The sequence below is a fragment of the Neoarthrinium moseri genome (genome assembly GCF_022829205.1).
Source record: "Neoarthrinium moseri strain CBS 164.80 chromosome Unknown scaffold122_Wmoseri_CBS_16480, whole genome shotgun sequence".
Classification (NCBI taxonomy): Eukaryota; Fungi; Ascomycota; class Sordariomycetes; order Amphisphaeriales; family Apiosporaceae; genus Neoarthrinium; species Neoarthrinium moseri.
In genome coordinates this window covers 17,466-38,637 of record NW_026055236.1, presented here as the reverse complement: position 1 = coordinate 38,637, position 21,172 = coordinate 17,466, and the positions used below count along the sequence as shown (strand labels likewise).

Here is a 21,172-nt window from a genome sequence, read left to right as displayed (position 1 = left end):
AAAATTGAACTACATAAGACTCTAAAATTAGTGGATTGCTTTTTGTGCCGAAAAGTAAATCTGGGCTCTAGTTGTAGTGTACCGCTGATGGATAGCGACCGCTAAGTTTTATGCTGTTGAAGCAAACATCTAACGCGGAACGCAATTGATGCTGCATGAACGTTATGGAAGTATCCCCTGGCTAACAGAGATCTGGAGCTCTGATAACAACAACACCCGTGAGGTGCCATCTTGAGGATAGATGGTACACCCACGCCTTCGATGTGGCAGCTGGCGTAGTAGGCGACAGCACTTATATTTTCATCGGACTTTAATCTCACCGGTCCAAGACAAGCAGTGCACTTGCTTTAGATGTTCCACAACATGTAGTAGAACTATATGGCAAGGCAGCCACGAGGGCAAACCCCACATTCGAGTCACACTTGCAGTCGTTACAAATCAAATAAAGTAAGTACTCCTCCTACGTCTTTGGTATCAAGTTAGTAACCAAAAGCTATTACCTGTGGAATTGTAACATAAACCGACTGCACTTACTCTATCGTTATACAGACCTTTGAATCGATTAGATGGTCACTTGAGACTTCCTCGAAGTGAACCCTGAGATGAAGACACACGTCGACCGTCTTGACAACTTTCTTGATGGGCCGTCCAGTCCGGATCTCTAGATTCTTGCCGCGAGGGATGGACTCGCGATCCAGCACTAAATCAAGTCTCTCAGCTCGGCCGTTTAAGAAATTCATCTCGCCCTGCTTCTTACTAAGCAAGGCGAGCAGGGCGCTTTTCGTCATGCAGAACTTGATAAAATCCGGGTTCGACGCCGCCAAACGATGGAACTGCTTTGCTCTTCGATCAGGATGCAGGATAGGGACGAGTGAAACCCAAGGCCTCGAGTCTGCTCCAATAATGATAGCGAATCCGGGGTGCTCCTCGTATCTGGATGGGGGATACACAGAGGGATCCAAAATCAGAACAGCGTGAATACCACTATAGCCATGCCCCACGACCAATCGTTTGGCCCGATGATAAGATGCACCTGGCAGGGCATGTATCTCGACATCCCCGTGGTGCAGCCAGGCAGTTATTTCTAGTTGTATGCTGATAACGAGCGGTGGTGCTAGAGGAAGCACGCTACTGATCTCTCTTATCTCCAAAGTCTCTATAGCGCTTCTGATCCATTCACTGTCCGAGATTTCGAAAAGCTTGACGCCGCGCGATGTATAGAATCTATCCCACTGGTTCAAGACGAAGCCGACGTACGTTCCAGGGCGGCCGGACACCGTGCATGCGATGACCGCGACTTGCCTGCCTCCAATATTAACAACGGGTAAATCTATCCGGACACTTGTGTTCGATATCGATGTTGCTGTTGGCGGCTGCTTGCTGCGTACTGGCTGTATCTCAGAAGCGATCATAAAGTCTTGCGGCGATTTAGCAAGCAGACCGTGTCTTTCATTGCTCGAGAGGGATTGATTGATGTGCTCGACGGAGACGGGGGATTGGGGTACGCCCCAGGCAAACAGGGATTGGTCATCCGAGCCCCTCATAATCTCCTGCTGCAGCCGCGTAAATGATTTGCTACCTTCTCCGTAAAGTAGCGGCATATTTACGTCGAAAATTCCCATGAGCGAGTAGGCCATGTCTTCTAAGCGTGTCGTCTGACGGTGAGCTGCCCACCGCATCCTGCTGGCGATGCATACTTGGCGAAATCGACTCGCGTCAGACAAAACGTCTCCTGAAATACTCGTAATGGCCTCGAGGTCGCGTCGTAGATCAGCCTTACTCCCTAGGCACGTCCGATCGGTCGAGTAGAAAAGGAGGTCCCTGGGAGCGATAAGCTCCTGTAACGTCCAGCCTCGCGTAAACCATCTACTACGCGCGAGCTCGGATATGTGATGGACGTCCTTTAAGTACGCGTAACACACTTTGGCCTTTTGGTACCACCTGAACATCGAGTTGATAGACTCGGACAGCTCGGCGGTGCTGGTTTTATCAATGCAGCAACTGTATTCATTTGAATCAGCGACGCATCCTTGGCAGTAGATGAGGCTTTTCAACTCACGTATCCACCCAAACCCATTTCAGTTGGTCGTGTCGCGCTTGCTCGCAACACAGCCTTATTTTCTCGTAGCCTTCCAGTCCCACTATTGCGGCGTTGGGACTCGACATATGCTGAAGAGTGCATTCCCCCTGACCCCAGGTGTGTGATAAGATGGCGTAGTCATGTTCGAAGTCGCCTTGAAACTCGTGTAGCTGCAATGTTTCCGAGCTTAGCAACCGCATTGCGTTTAGGGGATGGTGAATGCCCACTTTCGAAAATGGGGGCAGGGAACATAATATAAGGGTCACAGTCAGACCTGCACAGCCTGCTTTTAAGAGAGGACGGCTGCATAAATAAATCACCCCGAATGCTGACCTGGCCAAAAGTAGAAATATTCATCACACGTGTACTCCGTACACAGGAAGAATATTTGGGGCGATTCCGCCCGAGTATGACTCTATTCTCCTTAAGAATGCCGTTCTTATTGTGCAGATAATCGAAAGCCATCTGACAGTAAATAAGGAAGCTTGATATTCCGCATAGGTCAATCGATTGGCGCCTTTAGAATTTTATTTGAACGGCACTGCCAGGTGGGTCAGCAGGGGTAACAGGGCACTTAAAGCTGTGCCACTGGTGATGGACCCCGTGCAGCATCGGCATGCGTGCCTCCATTTTCGACTCTTAAAACCTCAATTTCTTGATCACTCCAGGTCTAGTAGACAACTTTTGTATGCAATAAGTATTGTCGTAAGCAGCAAACCCAAGCGCGCTTGCATTGCTTAAGCTGATGAAGGAGATGAGCGTTACGGAAGTGATGTTGACAAAAAAACAGATTTGCTTGATCATCACTGCCATGCATCACAGAACTCGGTTCAATACCAACTCATTAAAGGGCAATACACGGATTCATCTGACTATTGGGTATCTTCGGCAAGGGATCAACGTTGAGTGCGAGTCTGGCAACCTCAGCTTTGACCTCTATAATCAGGTCCAGCTCTTAAAGTCGGGGGTTCAAAGAGGTCAAAGACTTCGCCGAGTTTAGAGGTGCGAAGGAATTAAGAAACCTACTGAAGTACGAAAGGGAACAGACCAATCATATAGCAGAAGGAAAGACGGATTCGTAAGGGGCCCAACGGTCTGCTGACGAGTGTCCACTAATTCCGGTTTAATTTGCCAGCAGTGTGCCAACATGTCAGCCTTTCGATCCTGCACAGTTTCAAGGAATATTGACCCGCAGCGGCCCCCAAAACACTCACACAGCTGCTGGTGGCTTTGTGGTCCATGCGTTGGTGGTTGTGTGTAGCTGCGGGGATTAACTGGAAGTGTTTCGATTCTGCACAGCCTCAATGAATGTTGGCAAACGACGAAGAGAATCTGCAGATCCTAGGCTGTGCCATACTTGTACGCACCCTCCTCTTCTTCAGGATCGCCGCGCGTATGATTCAATTCAACATTAGGCGCCGAACACTCTCGACTACCCAATAGCCGATTGTTTATTAGTTTTTCTTCTTCTTTTTTTTGTGCCATATACCAACTAAAAGCGTTCCTCTCAGAATTTACCCACAATTAACTGCTTTCCACACTTAATATTACATTAAACTGTTTACTTACACTATTAAAGGGAAAAAATTAACAGCGATGGATATGTAAGTCTCTTAATTCAAGTGTTCTTTAATATAAATCACATAATTTTGCTAACTACCTTTAAGATGGGTCCGTCTCTCAACCATTGTTAAGTCTAAACCATGATTTTTTTCAAGACAGAAGACCGAAGAGTCCATCAACTGCTCTTGAATATGGTCCTGCGTTGGTTGCTACTATTGCGGTGTTTGGCTGCTTTGGGTTTATTATATTCAAGATCATAGACTTCTGAAGTATAACTTGTCAATAGAGAACTGTTTCCTCGGTATTTACTTGACTTTGGTTAGCTTTAGTTAGCCTTGAAAATCACAGTAGCAAACAGTGCCGAGTCATAATGAGCTATTGCGCGGACACTTTCTATTATATATGTTTCTTTCTCGTTGGTGCTTTTCATTAGTACTTTCCTGATAAGGTCATATTTGTCGACCGTGCCTTATAAAGTGAGCACGGCCTACGCCGAGACCCAATCGTAGCACTGCGGCGTTGTGTGTGTGTTTAGTTACTCCCCTTCACGGCATTCTAGCTCCATTTCAACATGGGACGAGAGCCCGGTAGATCGTCCCGTATGCTAGGTTTGCGGAGAGCCTAGCCACAGTTACGGAGGTTGGATGGGGCAGTAAAGAGACACAACCAACGTTCGCCGCCTGTGATGTGATTAAACCCGGGGAAGGACTATAATCCTTGCGCTGGTTTAAATGCAGGACACTTTTGTATTATGTGCCACAGCAGTCTTGGTTTTGCGTATGTCTGTTGGAAGCTGAGCAAGTCATCCTACCATGTGCTGCTGTACTGATAAGCCGTGGACGTCTCGCACACAACCAGCGAAGCCCTTGGATAGAGGAAGATGCCAAGTCAGGAATATAAAACAATGTCCTCAATCACATCAAATTGGACGAAGGCAATGTGGCTATTTCACATTTGTTCCAACCATCAAAACTGTTTGGTGAGTAGTTTCTGCTCTGCACTCCATGCCAATACCATTTGTTATCACAAAGTAGTCATCCGATTCGATGGGCATTTTACCAATGTCCCTAGTGGTTCAATTTCAGACACTTCAGTAGGAATACTTGGAACTATCCCGTGGTGCACCTCACCCATCAAAACAACTAGCAACGTATGTGATGGAGCTCCGTGGGAAAACTCGGGCGGCAGAGTCGATGACGAGACCATCTTTGTAAAAACAGATTGCGGCGACAGAAGTCCGCTGCCTGCCAATCAGCAGATTGGAAGACATATAAGCCGGTGCTCACGGCGCAGATTTCATATAATTTGGCGTCTGATATTTGGCATGCGTGCCTCCATCTTCAGCACCCAGAATCTTACTCTTGGGACGACTCTCTGCCTTGCAGACGACTTCTATTTGCAAGAAACTCGTGACACTGGCAGAGTTCACCAGAATCTAAAGAGAGCCATCCATCTTGTTCCTTCCTACCCAACATCCATAATGTAGTACCTCGTGCATATTCTTTGTTCCACTAGTCAATTTTTCAAGTTCTCAACGCACGAAAGGGCGCCTGTCTGCGTTGTTGCCATTCTTCACGCCGTGCAGCGGGTGATGTGAAACTTGAACCACCTTTTCTTGAGCCAAAGTAGAACACTTCCGCCGACCTTTGAAACGTAACACTCAACACCATCGATGGCGGCTCGTCCCAATGTTTCCCCCATAGGAACCGTGGATCATTACAGAACTTTCTTTTCTTCTACGTGATGGAACGTGGCTGCCTGAATCTAGGATCTCGACGTTCCAGTCTTTTTTTTTCTGAGCCATTCATTTCTCACTCAGGTTTACATAAATCCACTGAGTAACGAATGGTGAGATTAATTTCTCTTCATATTATCGCCACCGACAACGCAATACCAAACAGGTGCTCCTCTTTCCGTCGGAGACTGCAGGACGCACATGAACACCCTTCAATTCCACTCTGCAAGCCCGGCTGGTTTATTTTCCCATTTCACCCATAGGGGATACGTCAATACCACACCCCTGGCGACACACATCCGCTAAGAATCTGTAATCCACTCGGGTTGGTATTTCTTTCTGCATTGTTGAGGTTGACTGATCGGCGGCTGCCAGCTGAACTTCCATTCCACCACGCCTTGTCTCAAGATCTTCTCAACTTCATCATCTCGACGCGCTCAACCGGGTGAAGAAACACAGTTCCCAATTGACACATATGTTTCCTTCTCACTGGAACTACGTACGCGTCACCCTGAAATATCCCTGTGAGGGTTTTCAACTTCAGTCAACTCATCATCAGTAAGTCTACCCTGATTTCTCCTTTCATTGATGCCCCGCAGCCTCGTCACTCAAATTGATCCAACTCTGCATGCCAACCAGCTTGAGTAAGAGCTCCAACACCACTGCCTTCCACCTACATGGCCATTTCATGAAGGCAAGCCTATTTCATTCCTTCTGCACATATTTCAATCACCCTCACACATCGCGGGTAAGGCGGAAGAACTTCCAATTCATCTATACAGAGAAATTGAGTACACTATTAATTGCGTGCTCGCCAAAAGTTACCTCGGTTAGAATCACAAGTTGCATCTTGTGCTCCTCACCACTAAAGTGATCAGTTTTTCAGAAGATCACCTTGACGATGCCGCTTTTTGCAAGGATCAAGGGAGCGAGGGCAAAGACCGTTAAATCTGAGCCACGTTTTCAATGGAATGACTGCTCCGCATATCCTGTGGAGAGGCGCATGTTCTTAAAAGATGAGGCCCTTGACGTGGCGGCTCGTACTGGCGAGCACCTAATCTCTCATATCAGTAACGCACTTAGTCATATGCCTGGTTTCAACGATGCCGTCGGTTCCATCATAGGTAGAGATGATCTGCAGGAATGTGTCACCAAGCTTGGTAAGTCATCGGCGTGACAAAATAGCCACGGTTTCTAACCCCGTCAGTTGAACTGCAAGAGCGTAATAGGTCTTTTCGGACCTATGTCGGTGCGCTAGGCATTACTGGATCCGGTAAATCCACTGCAATTAATGCCCTTCTCCGCGAACCAGAACTGCTGCCAACTAGCAATTTCGAGGCGGAGACTTCTGTTCCCATCATTGTGGAATACAATTTCGACAATGATCCGCATAGAGCATATCATGCAGAGGTCTTCTTCAGATCAAGATCCGAGATAAGCAACCAATTGGCCACGTTCTTTCAGGATGTTCGAAAGAAGAACGAGTTGCAGAGGGAGGACCCTCTTACCCTTACATCAGATGACCTGCATGCTTTGCACGATGCCACCGCCAGCTTGAAGCCCACGTTCGAGATGATTGATACGGTATGGGGGATCAGCAATAATGATGCCGAGAGAATGGATTCTGAGGCCATCCTATTTTCTAGTAAGGCAGTGTTACGGCTATTTGGCACAACAGAGCGATTCCACCATGCTCTAAGAGAGGATTTTATTACCATGATCCACCCCTATATGAACTCCGACAAGGTGGGACACGCTGGGTCAAGTCATTCGTTCTCAGTGTGGCCTCTAATCGACCATGTGAAACTATATGTCAAATCCGATCTTCTACGCGGTGGCCTTGGGATCATCGACTCCCCCGGTTCAGGGGATGTGATGGAGAGTCGATCAGCGGTTGCTCGAAAATATTCTAACGAAGTCGACACAACGCTTGTTTTTGCCCCAGCAAAACGAGCTGCTGATGAGAAAATATCCTCAAAGCTCATCTCGGACCACCAGGAGCTTAAACTTAAAATGAGCGGGACCTTCAACAGCAAGAGTCTGTGTATTGTCATATCACAAATCGATGAACTTGGCGACATGACTCGACCTCGCCTCAAGGATTCCGACGCGAACATCGCACTCCAGAACTGTCTCTCGGAGAAGAGGCAACTCAAGGCAGATATCAGAAAGCTCCAGGAGGAACGTCACGACATCACTAAGCAACTGAGATTAGTTCCAAAGCCGTCCAAAAACCCGAGGCCCCAGGCATATGCTAGTGAGTATCTCCAATGTTCCCTGAAATTGGGATCTTGCTAACTAAAGGGAAAGACAGCAAAAACTATAAAGTCCACAAAAGCCGTAACACGGATGCTCGGCTCAGTGCTAAAAGTCGGTTAAGAGTGAAATCATGCAACTTGACTGAAGAGATTGACCGTAGGAACCACGAATGCGGTCAGTGTGAGGCAAATATGATATTTATCTGCGTTAGGGAGAGAAATCAGCTCCTCAAGGCGCGATTCCAGCAAGACATCCAAAAGCGCCAGGCAGCGACGCGTACCAGAGGCCAACATAATCTACAAGAAGGGTCTGTATCTATTCATCCAATCAGTGCCTTGGCATTCGAAGCCTGCGAGCATGGTGAACCTCTCATGGGATTTCCAAGTACTGAATACTCAGGCATTCCTCAACTAGCGCAGTGGATCCGGATGGCGGCCACCAAAGACCGAGAGCCGCACGTCGAAAGCCTCCTCCACGAATACCACGTCCTTTTCAACCGTCTTCTTGCTTGGTCCAAAGAAGACTCAGGTCAGACCAAATTGGCACTCAAGTACGACGAGATCATGGGAATATTTAATTCAATCGGTGCCAGGTTGAAGACGGTGAGTTCAGATTTGTCTACTAGCACTGACTAGTGGTAGAAATCAGCAACAGACTAATACTGTGGATAGAGTATGAACCAGCGTTTCAAGGTGCTTGAGCGTCAAGTGCGTCAATTGAACCCATTGAATCACCGGCATATAACTCTTAAGAACTTCCAGGAAAAGTGCAGGGGTGCTATCCAGAGCTGGGACTATAAGTACCCAGACCAGGTCGGGTCTAGCGAAAAGATGCACTGTTTGACATACTTCGCCAATATCAACAGAGAAGGTGGCATATTCACCAGCAGAGCCAAAGTCGGTATGACTTACCACTGGAACTATGACATGTGAGTTTCGAGTTCCTTGATACAAAACCCATCATTATTAAGGCGATAGTACTAACAAATTCAAAGTGCGGCGATAGTTCTCAGAAACATAGTTGATAGTTGGAGCGCGGCACTCCATCGTCACATTCCAGCGTTGTCTGGGCCGGCCAACGAGGAAATATCTCTAATATGGGAAGATGCCATTCAAGCACTGTTAAAAGCGGTCAAGAGCCAGGCTCCTCAGCTTTTCCGTATCCTTGAGTATGAATCATCTAAATTGGACTTCATCAACACTCAAGTCAAGGATAGGATTCAAACTGCCCTCGAGTCCATATCGAGGCGTGCAAGAAACGCACATACTCGACATGTCGAGGTTGTTCACAACACATTGCGGCCGATATTCAAGAAAGCCCAGCAGCTGCAAGGTATATATATCTCCCTTTAGCACCTCGTAACGGAGTTCAGTGAGCTTACCGTTGTACAAACAGGTATCGGAAAGCTACGTAGAGCCCAGGCACTCCTCTCAAGGATACCAGTACAGTACGGAACCTCCTTGAAGAACAAAGCTTTCGAAGACCTCAACGAGATCTTGAATGAGAACCTAGACAGGCTTCTAGGTGACCTCATGAAGACAGCGAATGATGCAGAGGATCTATTCAGGTCCCACTTCAGCATGGTGCTGAACAACGTTTTAGTTCCAGTCGTGGAGCATCGCGACGCCGCAGCACGCAAAGCGAGATTGCAACGAGAGGTTGGCGCAGCACTGACCGATTGCAGACTCCAGTGGACGATGCCTGGGATCTACCAACAGCCAAAACCGGAGGACTGCGAGCTGCCTCGGGAGTACCACGCAGTCGGATACGACGATAGCACAAGTGGCGAACAAGATGGAATGCCCGATGAGTCCTAATGCTTTCTCAGCTTAGCTCGGATTGACAAATCCGACGGTAGCAGGAATCCACCTTGTACGATTCTGATTACCTACTATCCTACCTCGCATGTACCGATTTGCACATTCAATGAAGTATGTACCGTGCACTTGAAGGTATTTGTGCGGAGAAACTTCACGGTGGTACATGGACCAACTGGAAACAGCCATGTCTTGGGGCGACACAATTAAGAACAATTGCGCAACTTTCACAACACTGGGTTATAGAGCCAGTTTACTTCGAAATGCACTGCACAATCAAGGACCTTCGGTTAGATTCGCGAAGTATTCAGAAATAGTATGGTTTCAAATAATTACGTAGCAGGCGGGCATGAATGCACTGTGAATGCTGCGAGGTGATTGTCTCATTCGTTGCTCTCTATGATATAAGCTCCGCCAAATCCATTGCCCAGGTAAAAGGATCGCCCGTGAGGGCTTTCCAGGTATCCGTCCTACACGACCTCCATGACGATACACTACTTGCGGTACGGGGGGGCGGGACCAGGTGCGCGGTAGGCGTCCGAATTGAAGATGACGCTCCACGCAAAGATCTGCCAGAGCCATGGATGTGTGACAGTGTTCCAGACCGATGCCGAGCTCGTCGGCACGGTAAAGTGGATATCCCATGACTCTGGTCTGGCATACCATGAACAGAAAAACATCCCACTCCATGTCAAGTAAATTAACCAGTAACAGACGCCGAGGTAATGCGGAACCGTGTCCCAGAGATGAAGTGGAATACGCGATCCAAAGACAATGGAGAATACCATTGCAATTTCCCTCCAGCGAATACAGAAAAGCATACTCCATATCTTGGCGAGAATGGCATCAATCGCCAGAACCGCCAGGGTGAGTATCCAGACAAGTAGCTGGAAGAAAGCGGACCAAATACTCCCTACAACTAATCTGATGGCCTGGCCAATCGTGAAGATGATGTGAGCGAATAGATAATAACGCTTGTTGAGAAGCCTGGAGTAGAATAGGAGGGTATCCTTGTACTCCAATACGACCATATCCTTGATGCGCTCAAGAAGGCCAGGCTGGGCACGCCTCTTGGGTTTCCTGGAACTCCGGGATGAGCTGGTTGATCTGGTTGGTCTGATGGGTTCGTCGTCTGCCACTGCATGCGGACCACCTTGCCGGTTATCCCCCTCTGCCACGGCTCGAGTCTGGGCACGTGCTTCGGGTGCAATCGTAGGTTTCATGACGCTCATACCTGCATCCTGTGGTCTCCATGTAGATGCGCCTTGAATGCGGGTCGCAGGGTTATCATATGACATGTTGGTGGCGAGATGGACAGTTGCCTGCACGAAGTCAGAGGTTAGGAAACGCGCTCCTATTGAAATCAAAGTGAGTGCTGGGAATCTCAACAGACTGTTCCTAAAGTGCGGAAGTCATGTTCTTTCATTCATATCATATTATAAGCATTGCAGATATCTGAGGTGGTGCTCCCGCCCTTTGTCTCACCCTGTAACCGAAAGCGACAGCCGAAAATTCCAGCTCAGGTCCGCAACCAACGAGAATCCTTTGTTTCAAAAACTGACTCATCAATTCCTTCGGCTAGCTTTCCAGGAACCGCAAGACAACCTCAGCCGCCAAGGTGCTGGTATACTCCTTCTCTATAAGCTTCAAGGAAGTCTCGTAGGTCTCGTTATCGATGATTCCAGCCTTTCCCAGTGTCTCCATGAAGTAATACAAGATGCGACCGTCAAATTCTGGGTGGCCCTGATAGGTCAAGACTCTGCCTCGCTGAAAAAGCCCTTGTGTTTTGCACATGTCCGACGAACCAATTGAAACCCAGCCCGATGGTAGCGATTCCGCCACGACATGATCTTGATGCACGAATTGATAGCTCATGCGCTCGCCTCTTAAGAAGGGGAAAGACCGAATAAACTCTTGTGTGTGTGTAACGTCGTGGACGCCATTCTCCCACCCGTTGTTGGATTTCTCGACGTGCACACCGTAGCGTCCAAGCAACGCCTGAGCTATGAGCTGGTGGCCGAAGCAACTGCCAAATATCTTGATAGCCGGTTGGGTTTCATGGACATCTGTATCAAGTGTGATTAGGATGGTGTTTCGCCATTTAGTTGAGTAGGCACACCTTTGATGAATCTCTCCAACGTATTGATCCAGGGAAGGTCGTCGTAGGCGCTGCATACAGAGCCAGTGACGATCAGTGCATCAATGTCAGCGAGGTCTTTGGGATACAACCCATCGAGCACCTGCCACCTGCTAGTCTTGACGACGAGTCTCTCGGATGGTACTCTCTTAGAGTTTAACTTCCGAGTGCCCGACGCAAGCCATTTGTTGAATATGTCCGTGAAGTTGCCGTGAGTTTTTACAATGCTCTGAGGCATGGGCTCGCACTCAAGAACGGCAACATGTATTGCACATGGACCTTGCCGGGGTGCCGTTTCCAGTGCAATCGCCATGCTTCGGTTGGTAATAGAGTTCTGACGTTACAGTGCACAACTGCAGTCAGCAGTCTATTTCATGAGATTCACCCACGCGACTGGCTAAGCTTCAGGAAATGCAGATGAGGTGCATAACAAGCGCTGACATGCATTTGCGTTGGCACTCGACAGAAGGAGAGGTCGCCCTCTTATACGAAAAGTACTGCCCCCGGGTGGGCCCATGGTGAATGTAAAATAGTTTGCTCCTAGATCACTCGGTGACGATGCACCGGGACCCGCCTCCTCGGCGTATGCGGTGCTTGCAGGAAGACGCCGGCGCCATTGGTACCTGTTCGGCATTTTTGAGGGACCAACGAGCAGTCAGTCAACCTATGGGTGGAAGACTGGCAATGCAACGGAGCGAATCTCGAATGCGGGCTAGCCGATCTGTCGTGTGTGGACCGGCCTTCGCAAACTCTTGCCAAAACATCTGCCGCCAGGCTTGCCTACCGGAACGTTTCCGAGGGTATTTAAACCCGGCTTGCGCCAGGGATCAAGTCTGAGGCTTGGAATTGCTCGAGACGTGTTCCACGCGCCAGAGTTGGTATCCAGTGCAAGTAGTACTTGACACCCCTCCCACGGCAGTTCCGCCCTCGTAATATTTAACAACTTGAAATAGTTCACCACTAATATGCCCTCCTCTTCCTCTAATGCTTGAGCAAGAGACTAAAGCTAAAGTGGAGAAACGGGCAGAGCCAAGAAACCCAAGCGCCTGCTGCTCCCATAAACCGCGAACAAGACGCATCCAAGGCCGTCGCGCTTCCCCGGATATGCAATGCAGGCTGGCATTAATAGACGCCTAGACAAAAGGCCCATGCATAAAATATCCCGATAAGCAGCCATTGTGAATAAGTGACATTGTCTTTGGACAGATACACTATACGGGGGCAAAGGAGTGGCGGTCCACCTGGCTTCGAAGCACGATGAAACCGGTCAACCAGCGGACACCAATCACGAAACGAAGCAGGAATTAGAGTTTTCAATAAACAAGAGGCTTGCCACTCTCTTACCAGTAGGCACTGGAATTCAGCAACAGCTCAATGGTGGACCTTTGGCGTGCGTGCACGTGAGGAAGGGCTACGTCTGGTGTGGGTCTGTGGACCCAGGGATGATGCACTCTATACTCTCAAGCGGCTCCCTATAATTCTTTTGCGATATCTTCACCGGTAGACGTGGCTGGTGGCCGTGGCTGCACCGGGAGCTTCCCGGTGCATACGTCGCCCAACCAAACGACTCACCACGTCAGAAGGGCCGGCCGAGGTAACGTAGGCAGAGACCTCTCCTCTCCCGGGATCCTCAGACCAAGTAGGGCCCGGACATGAGAGGACCAACGTGGGATGTCACACGTATCTGGACCCAATGAACCGTTTTGCCAAGGCTGACATGTCCAATATACTCTCTTCCCCCCCAAAATGGCTGCAGCATCCCTAGCTAGGTAACTAGGCTGCGGCACAGTCGCGTTCCCTGCAAAGCCCGGCCGGCCCCATCTCTCTTATGAAGGGAGCATGATCCACACCTCTCGCCCCCGGAGACATTCCTCGGTGGGTTTACGGCCTTTATCAAGCTCATCATCCCTCACAACTGCATGCAACAACGCATTCACACCACCGTGGCCTCCGGGGCGACAAACGAATAGGAGCCATCCCGTTCTCGTGGCTGTTACCAGCACGGGATCACCAGACGATGCAAGATCACGTCCAACGCGGGTAAGCTAGCCATTACCGAGATAGCTTCAGGCAAAGAACCAAGACGTCCACCAGTTTTAATAACGCCTCGCAGACTCTTGCCCATTTCAAATTGTAATATACGGTCTTAGTGCGCCGCAATGGCCTGCAGCATATCATGTCACCGCTACTGACTTCGTCTACTCTGACCCATCCAGGACCTCAAGGATGAGGATCCCTCTCGTCTCCAAACACCCCATTATCCCGATCATCTCGAGACCACCACGAAGCTAACATGTCGTGCCCTGAAGATAGACTTCGGCACGTAACCGACCACCCCCAGCGCGATGCTCTTGGTGGCGGCTTAGCGCGCGCCGAAGCCGCCATTGTCCACGATATGGGTAGTTTCAGACCGCATTTTTTTCCCCCAAAAATTCTGTGCCTCCCTCGCTAGTCTGAAAAAGTGACCGCTCAACCCGAGTGAGTCCACTCATAATCCCCAAAGGGCACCGGCTTCCCAGGCGAATGGAACCGGTCCAGCCCTTCCATAACCCAGCTCCCGCCGCGGAGAACGCCGTAGCCGGCCTTGAACAACTCCCAGAGCAGGGGCCCGAGGTTGGTGGCCAGCCAGAAGACGGGGCTGTAGACCAAGGCGGTCCAGCCCAGGCGGGCGAGGCCAAAGTTGATGAGCATGCGGAAGGGCGGGTGACTGAACAGGACGACGGGCAGCAGGGTCGCGGGAGCCAGGGCCCAGGGCACCAGGGCGCCGGCGATGATGAGCAGCGTCCACATGAACCACCAGAAGCCCATGTCCTGGACGAAGGCGGCGTCGCCGTTGGTCATGAGCCCCTCGCGCACCACCTCGGACATGAGCAGCGCGAAGCAGAACAGGTACGTCCACAGCGTCCAGCGCAGCAGGCTGAGCAGGATGCGGAAGTTCTTGAGCAGGTGGATCGTCAGCACGAGGGTCCAGGCCAGCGGGATGCCGAGGATGAGCAGATACATCCTGGCCGCAGCCCCTCAAGGGAGTCGGAAGGGGCGCGAGGCGACTCAAGGGTGCAGACTCTGTTTCGTGCCCTGTATTTAAACTGCCGGGTGTGGTGTATCCCGCCTATATCGCCGTGAGCAGTTTCAGTGCTCATCTAAGCTAGCTTGGATTTTGCGTCGTGATCTTCAGGGAAGTGAGACAGATGCACGCCCGCGGCGGTTGAGCCATGTGTCTCCAACCAGGAATGTGAATGGGAAACGAGAGTCTAGCGGGGGGTTCTGGTGTATCACTTGCATCCATTCGGGGGCACACGACACGAGAGGTGGCCGCATGCGGCCTCGCGGGGTCAAGGAAATGCTCAAGGGCCGGTAGCATTGTGCTAACTAGTCCCGGTGGTCCTTTGTGGTTTGCTCTTCATCTGAGCCCATTTGTGCAGACCGTCGCTGGCGATCTGAATTCTTTTCTCCAATCAGTAACGTGACTCGATTCAAGTAGGTGGACAACGAACCCATGATACGTAGATTTGTCAAATTTTTTTCCCCCCTTCTATCTTTCATTTAGCAAGCCAACGTATACTTATACACACTCCAGGCCGTCAGGACTCCCTTGCGATATGTACAGCGCTGTGTAGGCAACGAACCTCCTCATTCCCTTATTCCCTCACAAACAAACCGGCCATTCCCATGCCGGTGCCCACACACATGCTGACAACACCAACCTCACCACCAGTCCGGCCCAGTCCATGCATCAACGTGCTCGTCATCCTGGCACCCGTGGCACCCAATGGGTGGCCTAGCGCGATGGCGCCTCCATCCGGGTTGACCTTTCCTTGCTCCCAGTCCCTCTCGATCCCTAGCTCGCGGGCGCAGTAGATGGCCTGGCTGGCGAAGGCCTCGTTGAGCTCCCAGCGGTCGACGTCCTTGTTCTCGATGCCGAACTGGTTCAGAAGCTTGGGGATCGCGAGCGCCGGGCCGATGCCCATCTCGTCGGGCTTGCAGCCGACCGTGGTGGCGCCGACGAACTTGCCCAGGATGCTGGACGTCAGACCAAGCTCGGTCGCCGTGCTGCGGCGCATCAGCAGGGTGGCAGCCGCTCCGTCGCTGACCTGGCTCGAGTTGCCGGCGGTGCTGGCGCCATCGGGCTTGAAGGCGGGCTTCAGCTTGGCCAGGCCCTCGAGGGTAGCGCTGCTGCGGATGCCGTCGTCCTTGGAGACCTCGATCTGCTTCTCCTCGCCAACCTTGTTGCCCTGCTTGTCGACCTCCTGGAAGCGCGTCTTCACCGTCACGATCTCCTGGTCGAAGTATCCCTTCTCCTGGGCCAGGGCGGCGCGGCGGTGCGACTCGACGGCGAACTCGTCCTGCTCCTTGCGGCCCACGCCGTAGCGCTCGGCAACGTTCTCGGACGTGAGGCCCATGGGCATGATGCAGTCACGGGCGTGCTTGTTCTCGCTCTCCTTGAGCGCCGGCCACAGGTCGACAGGGATGGCGCGGGAGGCGTAATTCCTCGTCATGCTCTCCATGCCGGCCGCGATGCCGGCGCCCTGGATCATGCCCGTGCGCAGCTGGCTGGCAACCAGGGCCACGCTCTGCAGACTGGAGCTACAGGCGCGGTTCACGGTGTAGAGGGATGTCGAGTTGGGGAAGCCGACGTGGTTCATGGCCATGCGGGCAGCCTTGGAGCCGCCCAGCTCGGAGAGCACGACGCCGACGGCGACATCCTCAATGAGCTCGGGGGACAGGTTCGGGTTCGCGTCGAGGGTGGCGCGGAGCACGACAGAGAGCAGCTCCTCGGGGTAGGCGTCCTTGAGCTGGCCGCGGTAAGAGCGGCAAATGGGGGTGCGCAGCGACGAGAGGATCACAATGTCGGAGGGGGCCTTGGCGAGAAGGGCCGAGAGACCTTTGGAGGATGCCATTGCGGAATCGGGCACGGCGAGGTAGGATGTCTAAGACGTCGGGACCTCTGTGGTAGCTCGCTGGAATGTAGCTGGCTACCTAGCTATGGCGATAGACACAATGAGAAGGGAGCCTCGGTAGTGAGAGCTACTATGGCACAGATCAAAGCACCAGCTTCGAGATGCAATTCAAACAGAGGGTCGCAGCAGTGAGGGTACAATGCCACAGGGAAGCAGAAAGCCAACCGACAGAAAGAAAGAAAGCAGGAGTTGAGTGTCGGAAGACGACATCGGAGCAGCCAATACCCCGTGGGGGACGGAACCAATTATCGCCAACGTTGCCGATGGCAAGTGCCTTTCCGGAAGTGGGGGATAAATACAATCCCGGCCCGCCCCCGGGGCCAATTGCGCACCCTGAAGCCCCCAGCTCGCCCAGCTCTCCCAGCTCGCAGTCCTGGGGGGCGGCAACGTTCCGGCTACGAACCCACAGCTATCCCCGTTCTGGCTGGGCTGCCCGTTCTTTGCCGACGCCGACTCGGCTGCACGGGGTGAGCTTGTGTGGCAGCCTCCAGAGCCCTTGACGCACCTGAAATGTGCGGGATGCCGAGCAGTTGTAATAAGTCCCTGGTAGCAACTAGGCGTATATATCTAAAAGCGTACCGTGCCATGCCGTATCGTGCCACTGATTTCACTCGGTTTGGATGGATGGGTCGGTGTTCATCATGCGACTCGTCGTCGACATGTGCGTCAATATTTCTGGTCTATTGCTACAGAATCGATCCATCGCTGCGACGGACCGACTTGACTGCTCGCATCACATCTTAATCATGGATGGGCATCGAGGTATGGCGAAGAAAAGCAAAAAGCTCAGCCGTGATAAGGCCACGGGCCAAAACAAGCGACGAAGCCAATCGTTCAGGCGCAAGGGCAGGTATAGTGCAGAAAAACCCGCGTGTGTCGTGTGCCTGTGATTTCGTGATAAAAAAAAAAAAAATTGAAGCGTAGCCCGATTGACTCCGGTGGCCCCCTTGAAAATAAACCCTTGGATGTAGAAACAGACCACCCCTTCCCAAACCAAGTTCCTCGTGACCTGATTCCGAAATTCCACATCAGCCCCGTGCTGGGCTGCATTTTTTTTTATATGTTGCCGGGCAAGCTGCATTATCCACCGTTCCGGTTGCAACATGCTGTCTCCCTCTCCCACTTCACTGGCCGTACTGAATGCCCAGTCCAACCCGGTGATTCGCCTCGGCGCCCCCAGGCCCGAACCTCATCTTCTTGGCCGGGCTCGTGAACGGCTCGCGCCTGACCTGCTCGCCTTCCGAGTGTCCATTGTACTTACGCTTCTCGTTGCCCGCGCCCCGCTTGTTCACGGGAGCGAACAGCTTGGCTTGGAGCTTGGCACTCTTCTCCACGGGTGCCGGTGTGACGTCGCGCGAGCCCACCGAGCTGGCCACCTCATCAAAGCTCTCGCGCGGATCCCGACGCAACATGGCCGACGCTGCCTGGCTGGCCTGGCTTTCATACACCTCCTCTTCGTCGCCGTCGTGTCTACGAGAAGACCTTGAGGTGGATGCGGCCGCAGAGGGCGCCGAGGCATGTGTCATGAAGGACTGCGTGGCCTCGAGGGCGGCGCGGGCGAGTTCTTCGTTGTCGTCGGCCGAGATGGTGCTCTCCCTGCTCTTGCGTCCGCGCTGGGTCCTGGGCGTCTCGGGCACGTGGCGGGGGACGCCAAAGCGCGGGGCAGGCTCCGTCTGGGGCACCAGGTCGATGGACGGCAGCAGAGCCGCGTGGTCGCCGCGCGGCCGGGCGATCGGGGTCGTGGGCAGGGACGAGAGGGACTGCACGCCACGGGTATGCTTCGGCGGCATGCGAGGAGCGGGCCGGTGGGCCGAGGTGGGCGTCGAGGGCGCGCTGTTGTTGTCGTGGCTCAGGGCCTGCAGAAGCGCGGCAAAGCCGGCCTGGTGCGTGTCGTTGTCGTGCTGGCGGTGAGGCTGGGACTGGGACTGGGACTGGTGGGACTGGGAGCGCGGGGTCTGGCGAGGCGTGGTCCGGCGGGGCTGAGGCTGCTGAGGCGTCGCGGCGGCCGGGATCTTGGGGGTGAGGACGCCGTGAAAGGCGCCGCCAGGGCTGCACAGCATGTGGAAATGCTCCCGGTTCTCGCGGATGCGCCTGAGCAGCAGCACGCGCTCGTCGGTCAGGCTGATGATCTCGTCCTCCTTCTGCTGGATGACCTTGCGGGCCAGCTTGGCGCGCTTCTTGAGGTTGTCGACCTCGTCGACGGCCAGGTCGTACCAGGCCTTGAGCTGGATGTACTTGGCCTGGGTGGACTCGGCGGCGGCGTTCAGGTCGCGGCGGGCCTGGCGGGAGGTCTCGGCCGCGCGGAGGACCTCGACCTCACGACGGGTCATCTCGTGCTCGACGGCGGCCGTCTTGGCCTCCTCGTCGGCCTGCATGCTGAGCAGGTTGTACTGGAGCTTGTGGTGGGCCGTCTCCATCTTCAGGCGGGCGTTCTCGGCGAGGCAGGACTGAAACATGGCGCGGAGCTCGTCGAGGGACGCATCGGCCACCTGGTCACTCGTGGGCGGGGAGTAGCCGGCGGCGGCGGCGCTGGCGGGCTGGGCTGGGTCACGGCGGGGGGCGGCCGTGGTGGCAGGGGGGGAGAACATGGCGGGCCTCTGCGAGCCCGTGTAGCCCGGGCCGAGGCCGAGAGGGTGGCCGGCAGCGGCGTTGGCCTGTGGGAGCTGGAGCTGGGAGGAAGGAGGGGGCGTCAAGGACGAGGGTATGACGTGGGAGGGCGGGATGCGGTCGTCGTTGAGCTCCGTCTTGAAGGAAGAGGCAGGATCCTGGTCGGCGGGCGAGGGCGGGGCCTCGGTGGAAGGTATGGACGGCTGCGATTGCTGGGAGAGGGCGGCAATGGCCTCGGGCGGGGTGGAAGGCGTGGCATCATTGGCGACGCCGTTAGGCCTCTGCGCGTCGGGCGCCATGGCAGGATGGTAGGATGGTAGGATGGTAGGGAGGATGCGTCGCCCAGGTCCCCGTCAGCAAGAAAGGGCGCGGAACAAGAAGCGAAGCCTAGATGCGGTGGATGGCTTCGGGCGAGGGTCGACGAAGCTCTCTCTGCCCAGCTTGAGGATGCAATGGGCGAAGGTCGATTCGGCCTGCTTCTCCTTCACCTATTGGCTGCAGACAGCTACCTAGCAGCGGCGACAAGCCTGCGCAACAGGACAGGACCGGGAGCGGGGAGAAGGCAACTCTCTCTTTGTGAGGGAGAGGAAAAGAGGGCGCAGACGGTCAAGGGGGGGAGTTCGACTTCCTTCCTATCGCTCCATGCCAGGCGCTGCAGGGATCGAGGGCGAAAAGACGGGGAGGAGAGTGGGAGGAGGATGCCGGATGGCTGATGGCGGTGGGCGATGATGATGATGATGATAATGATGATGGGGGAGAATGGCAAATGGAAGTGGTGGAGTGGTGGAGTGGTGGGTCGGGGCAGTCGTCGGTGGTTGCCCAGACACCCAGACACCCAGACACCCAGACACCCAGACACCACCCACAGAGCCTTCCAGGTTGGCCTACCTAAACTCAAGACAGTTGCCGCACTAACCCGACTATCAAGTAGCCTGGCAGAGCCTGGCTGGCCAGCCACCTTTCCCACCTATTTGGCACCTCCCAGGACCCCCCGCCCCACCGCCCCAACGCCCAACGCCCGCCGCCCGCCGGCAGAAAAGGCTGAAGGCTGGGGGCACGACAGGGACGACCCGCCTGCCCACCTGCCCGCTGGCTGGAGTCTGGTTGTTCTAGTGAGTCTGGCAAACAGAGTCTGTGCTGTAGAAACAGCCCTGGAGAAGTGGAAGCTCCCCCTGCGGCCAAGTGATTGGTTGCTTTGGGGTGCAGTGCTCTCAGATGGAGGGGTTCCAATGGACGTTAACTTAGTTCGCTCGTTTATTAGAGTTGTGGACCGAGCTCTTTTCTTTCCTTTTCCTGTCCATGTCCATGTCCATTTCCAACCCTTCCCCTCCCCTTCCCAAGCTTCCCTGCCGTCCTCTTACGCCCTGTACATGCCGGTAGTATTTACAAGCTGCTGTAGGGCCGTTTTCTATTCCAGACGAACCCGTCGAGACCACTTCCCACACAACGTGACACCACGCATCTGGTCTTCCAGCAACCTGTCAAGCTGTCGACGGCAGGGCTACAGCCGCACGTATGAGGGATCCCATGTATGAGACAGGCCGTCACAAGGTGCCTAGTTTGGTAGGGACCCCTCATACATTGGCTGGCCTCGTATATGCATAGTACTGTGCGAGTCACTGATTCTCATCGTCACTTTGCAAAGCCCGTCAGCCCCCTCCATGATGGTCGCTCGAAACAGCGCTCCGACCTGGCCTGACCATCTTGATCATCTGTCGTAGTTTAACGTACACATCTACTCTTATATCCCACCTGTCGCCATGTCGACGCCATGCCTCAACTCGCGGTTGGGTCGCCATGCAAGAAATCTACGCGAGGTAGGTACCGGTACTGTAGATACACACCCGTACTGTAAGCGTTGAAGAGCTCCGTACTGCAGGACGGATCCGTACTAGCTGTTGCGCAAACGTCGGGCTTCCAGCGTCGCATCGCAATTTGGCTTTACCGTACATACCATAGTGATGTGGTATTTAGCACCAAGCTACTGTACAGCATTTCCTGTCTTGGACCTGGAAC

At 53.3% G+C, this 21,172-nt stretch overlaps 6 protein-coding genes across 6 annotated transcripts; 1 reads left to right on the top strand and 5 right to left on the bottom strand.

The window, feature by feature from the left end:
- Positions 1–530: 530 nt before the first annotated feature.
- JN550_013571 (uncharacterized protein) lies at positions 531–2,280 on the bottom strand (the record flags this gene model as incomplete). The annotated part of the gene is made up of 2 exons (XM_049312173.1): positions 531–2,001; positions 2,060–2,280. The coding sequence occupies 2 exons, from the start codon at positions 2,278–2,280 to the stop codon at positions 531–533; spliced, it is 1,692 nt and encodes a 563-aa protein (XP_049164462.1).
- A 3,999-nt stretch (positions 2,281–6,279) lies between these two features.
- Positions 6,280–9,454, top strand: JN550_013570 (uncharacterized protein; the record flags this gene model as incomplete). The annotated part of the gene is made up of 6 exons (XM_049312172.1): positions 6,280–6,538; positions 6,586–7,635; positions 7,689–8,239; positions 8,309–8,565; positions 8,632–8,969; positions 9,033–9,454. 6 exons carry the CDS (start codon positions 6,280–6,282, stop codon positions 9,452–9,454), a joined length of 2,877 nt encoding a protein of 958 aa, XP_049164461.1.
- Positions 9,455–9,948: 494 nt separating this feature from the next.
- JN550_013569 (uncharacterized protein) lies at positions 9,949–11,829 on the bottom strand (the record flags this gene model as incomplete). The annotated part of the gene is made up of 4 exons (XM_049312171.1): positions 9,949–10,776; positions 10,940–10,997; positions 11,049–11,520; positions 11,574–11,829. The coding sequence occupies 4 exons, from the start codon at positions 11,827–11,829 to the stop codon at positions 9,949–9,951; spliced, it is 1,614 nt and encodes a 537-aa protein (XP_049164460.1).
- A 2,231-nt stretch (positions 11,830–14,060) lies between these two features.
- JN550_013568 (uncharacterized protein) lies at positions 14,061–14,594 on the bottom strand (the record flags this gene model as incomplete). The annotated part of the gene is made up of 1 exon (XM_049312170.1): positions 14,061–14,594. One exon carries the CDS (start codon positions 14,592–14,594, stop codon positions 14,061–14,063), a length of 534 nt encoding a protein of 177 aa, XP_049164459.1.
- A 635-nt stretch (positions 14,595–15,229) lies between these two features.
- Positions 15,230–16,489, bottom strand: JN550_013567 (uncharacterized protein; the record flags this gene model as incomplete). Its single annotated transcript, XM_049312168.1, has 1 exon — positions 15,230–16,489. One exon carries the CDS (start codon positions 16,487–16,489, stop codon positions 15,230–15,232), a length of 1,260 nt encoding a protein of 419 aa, XP_049164458.1.
- Positions 16,490–17,673: 1,184 nt separating this feature from the next.
- Positions 17,674–19,455, bottom strand: JN550_013566 (uncharacterized protein; the record flags this gene model as incomplete). Its single annotated transcript, XM_049312167.1, has 1 exon — positions 17,674–19,455. The coding sequence occupies one exon, from the start codon at positions 19,453–19,455 to the stop codon at positions 17,674–17,676; it is 1,782 nt and encodes a 593-aa protein (XP_049164457.1).
- Positions 19,456–21,172: the final 1,717 nt, after the last annotated feature.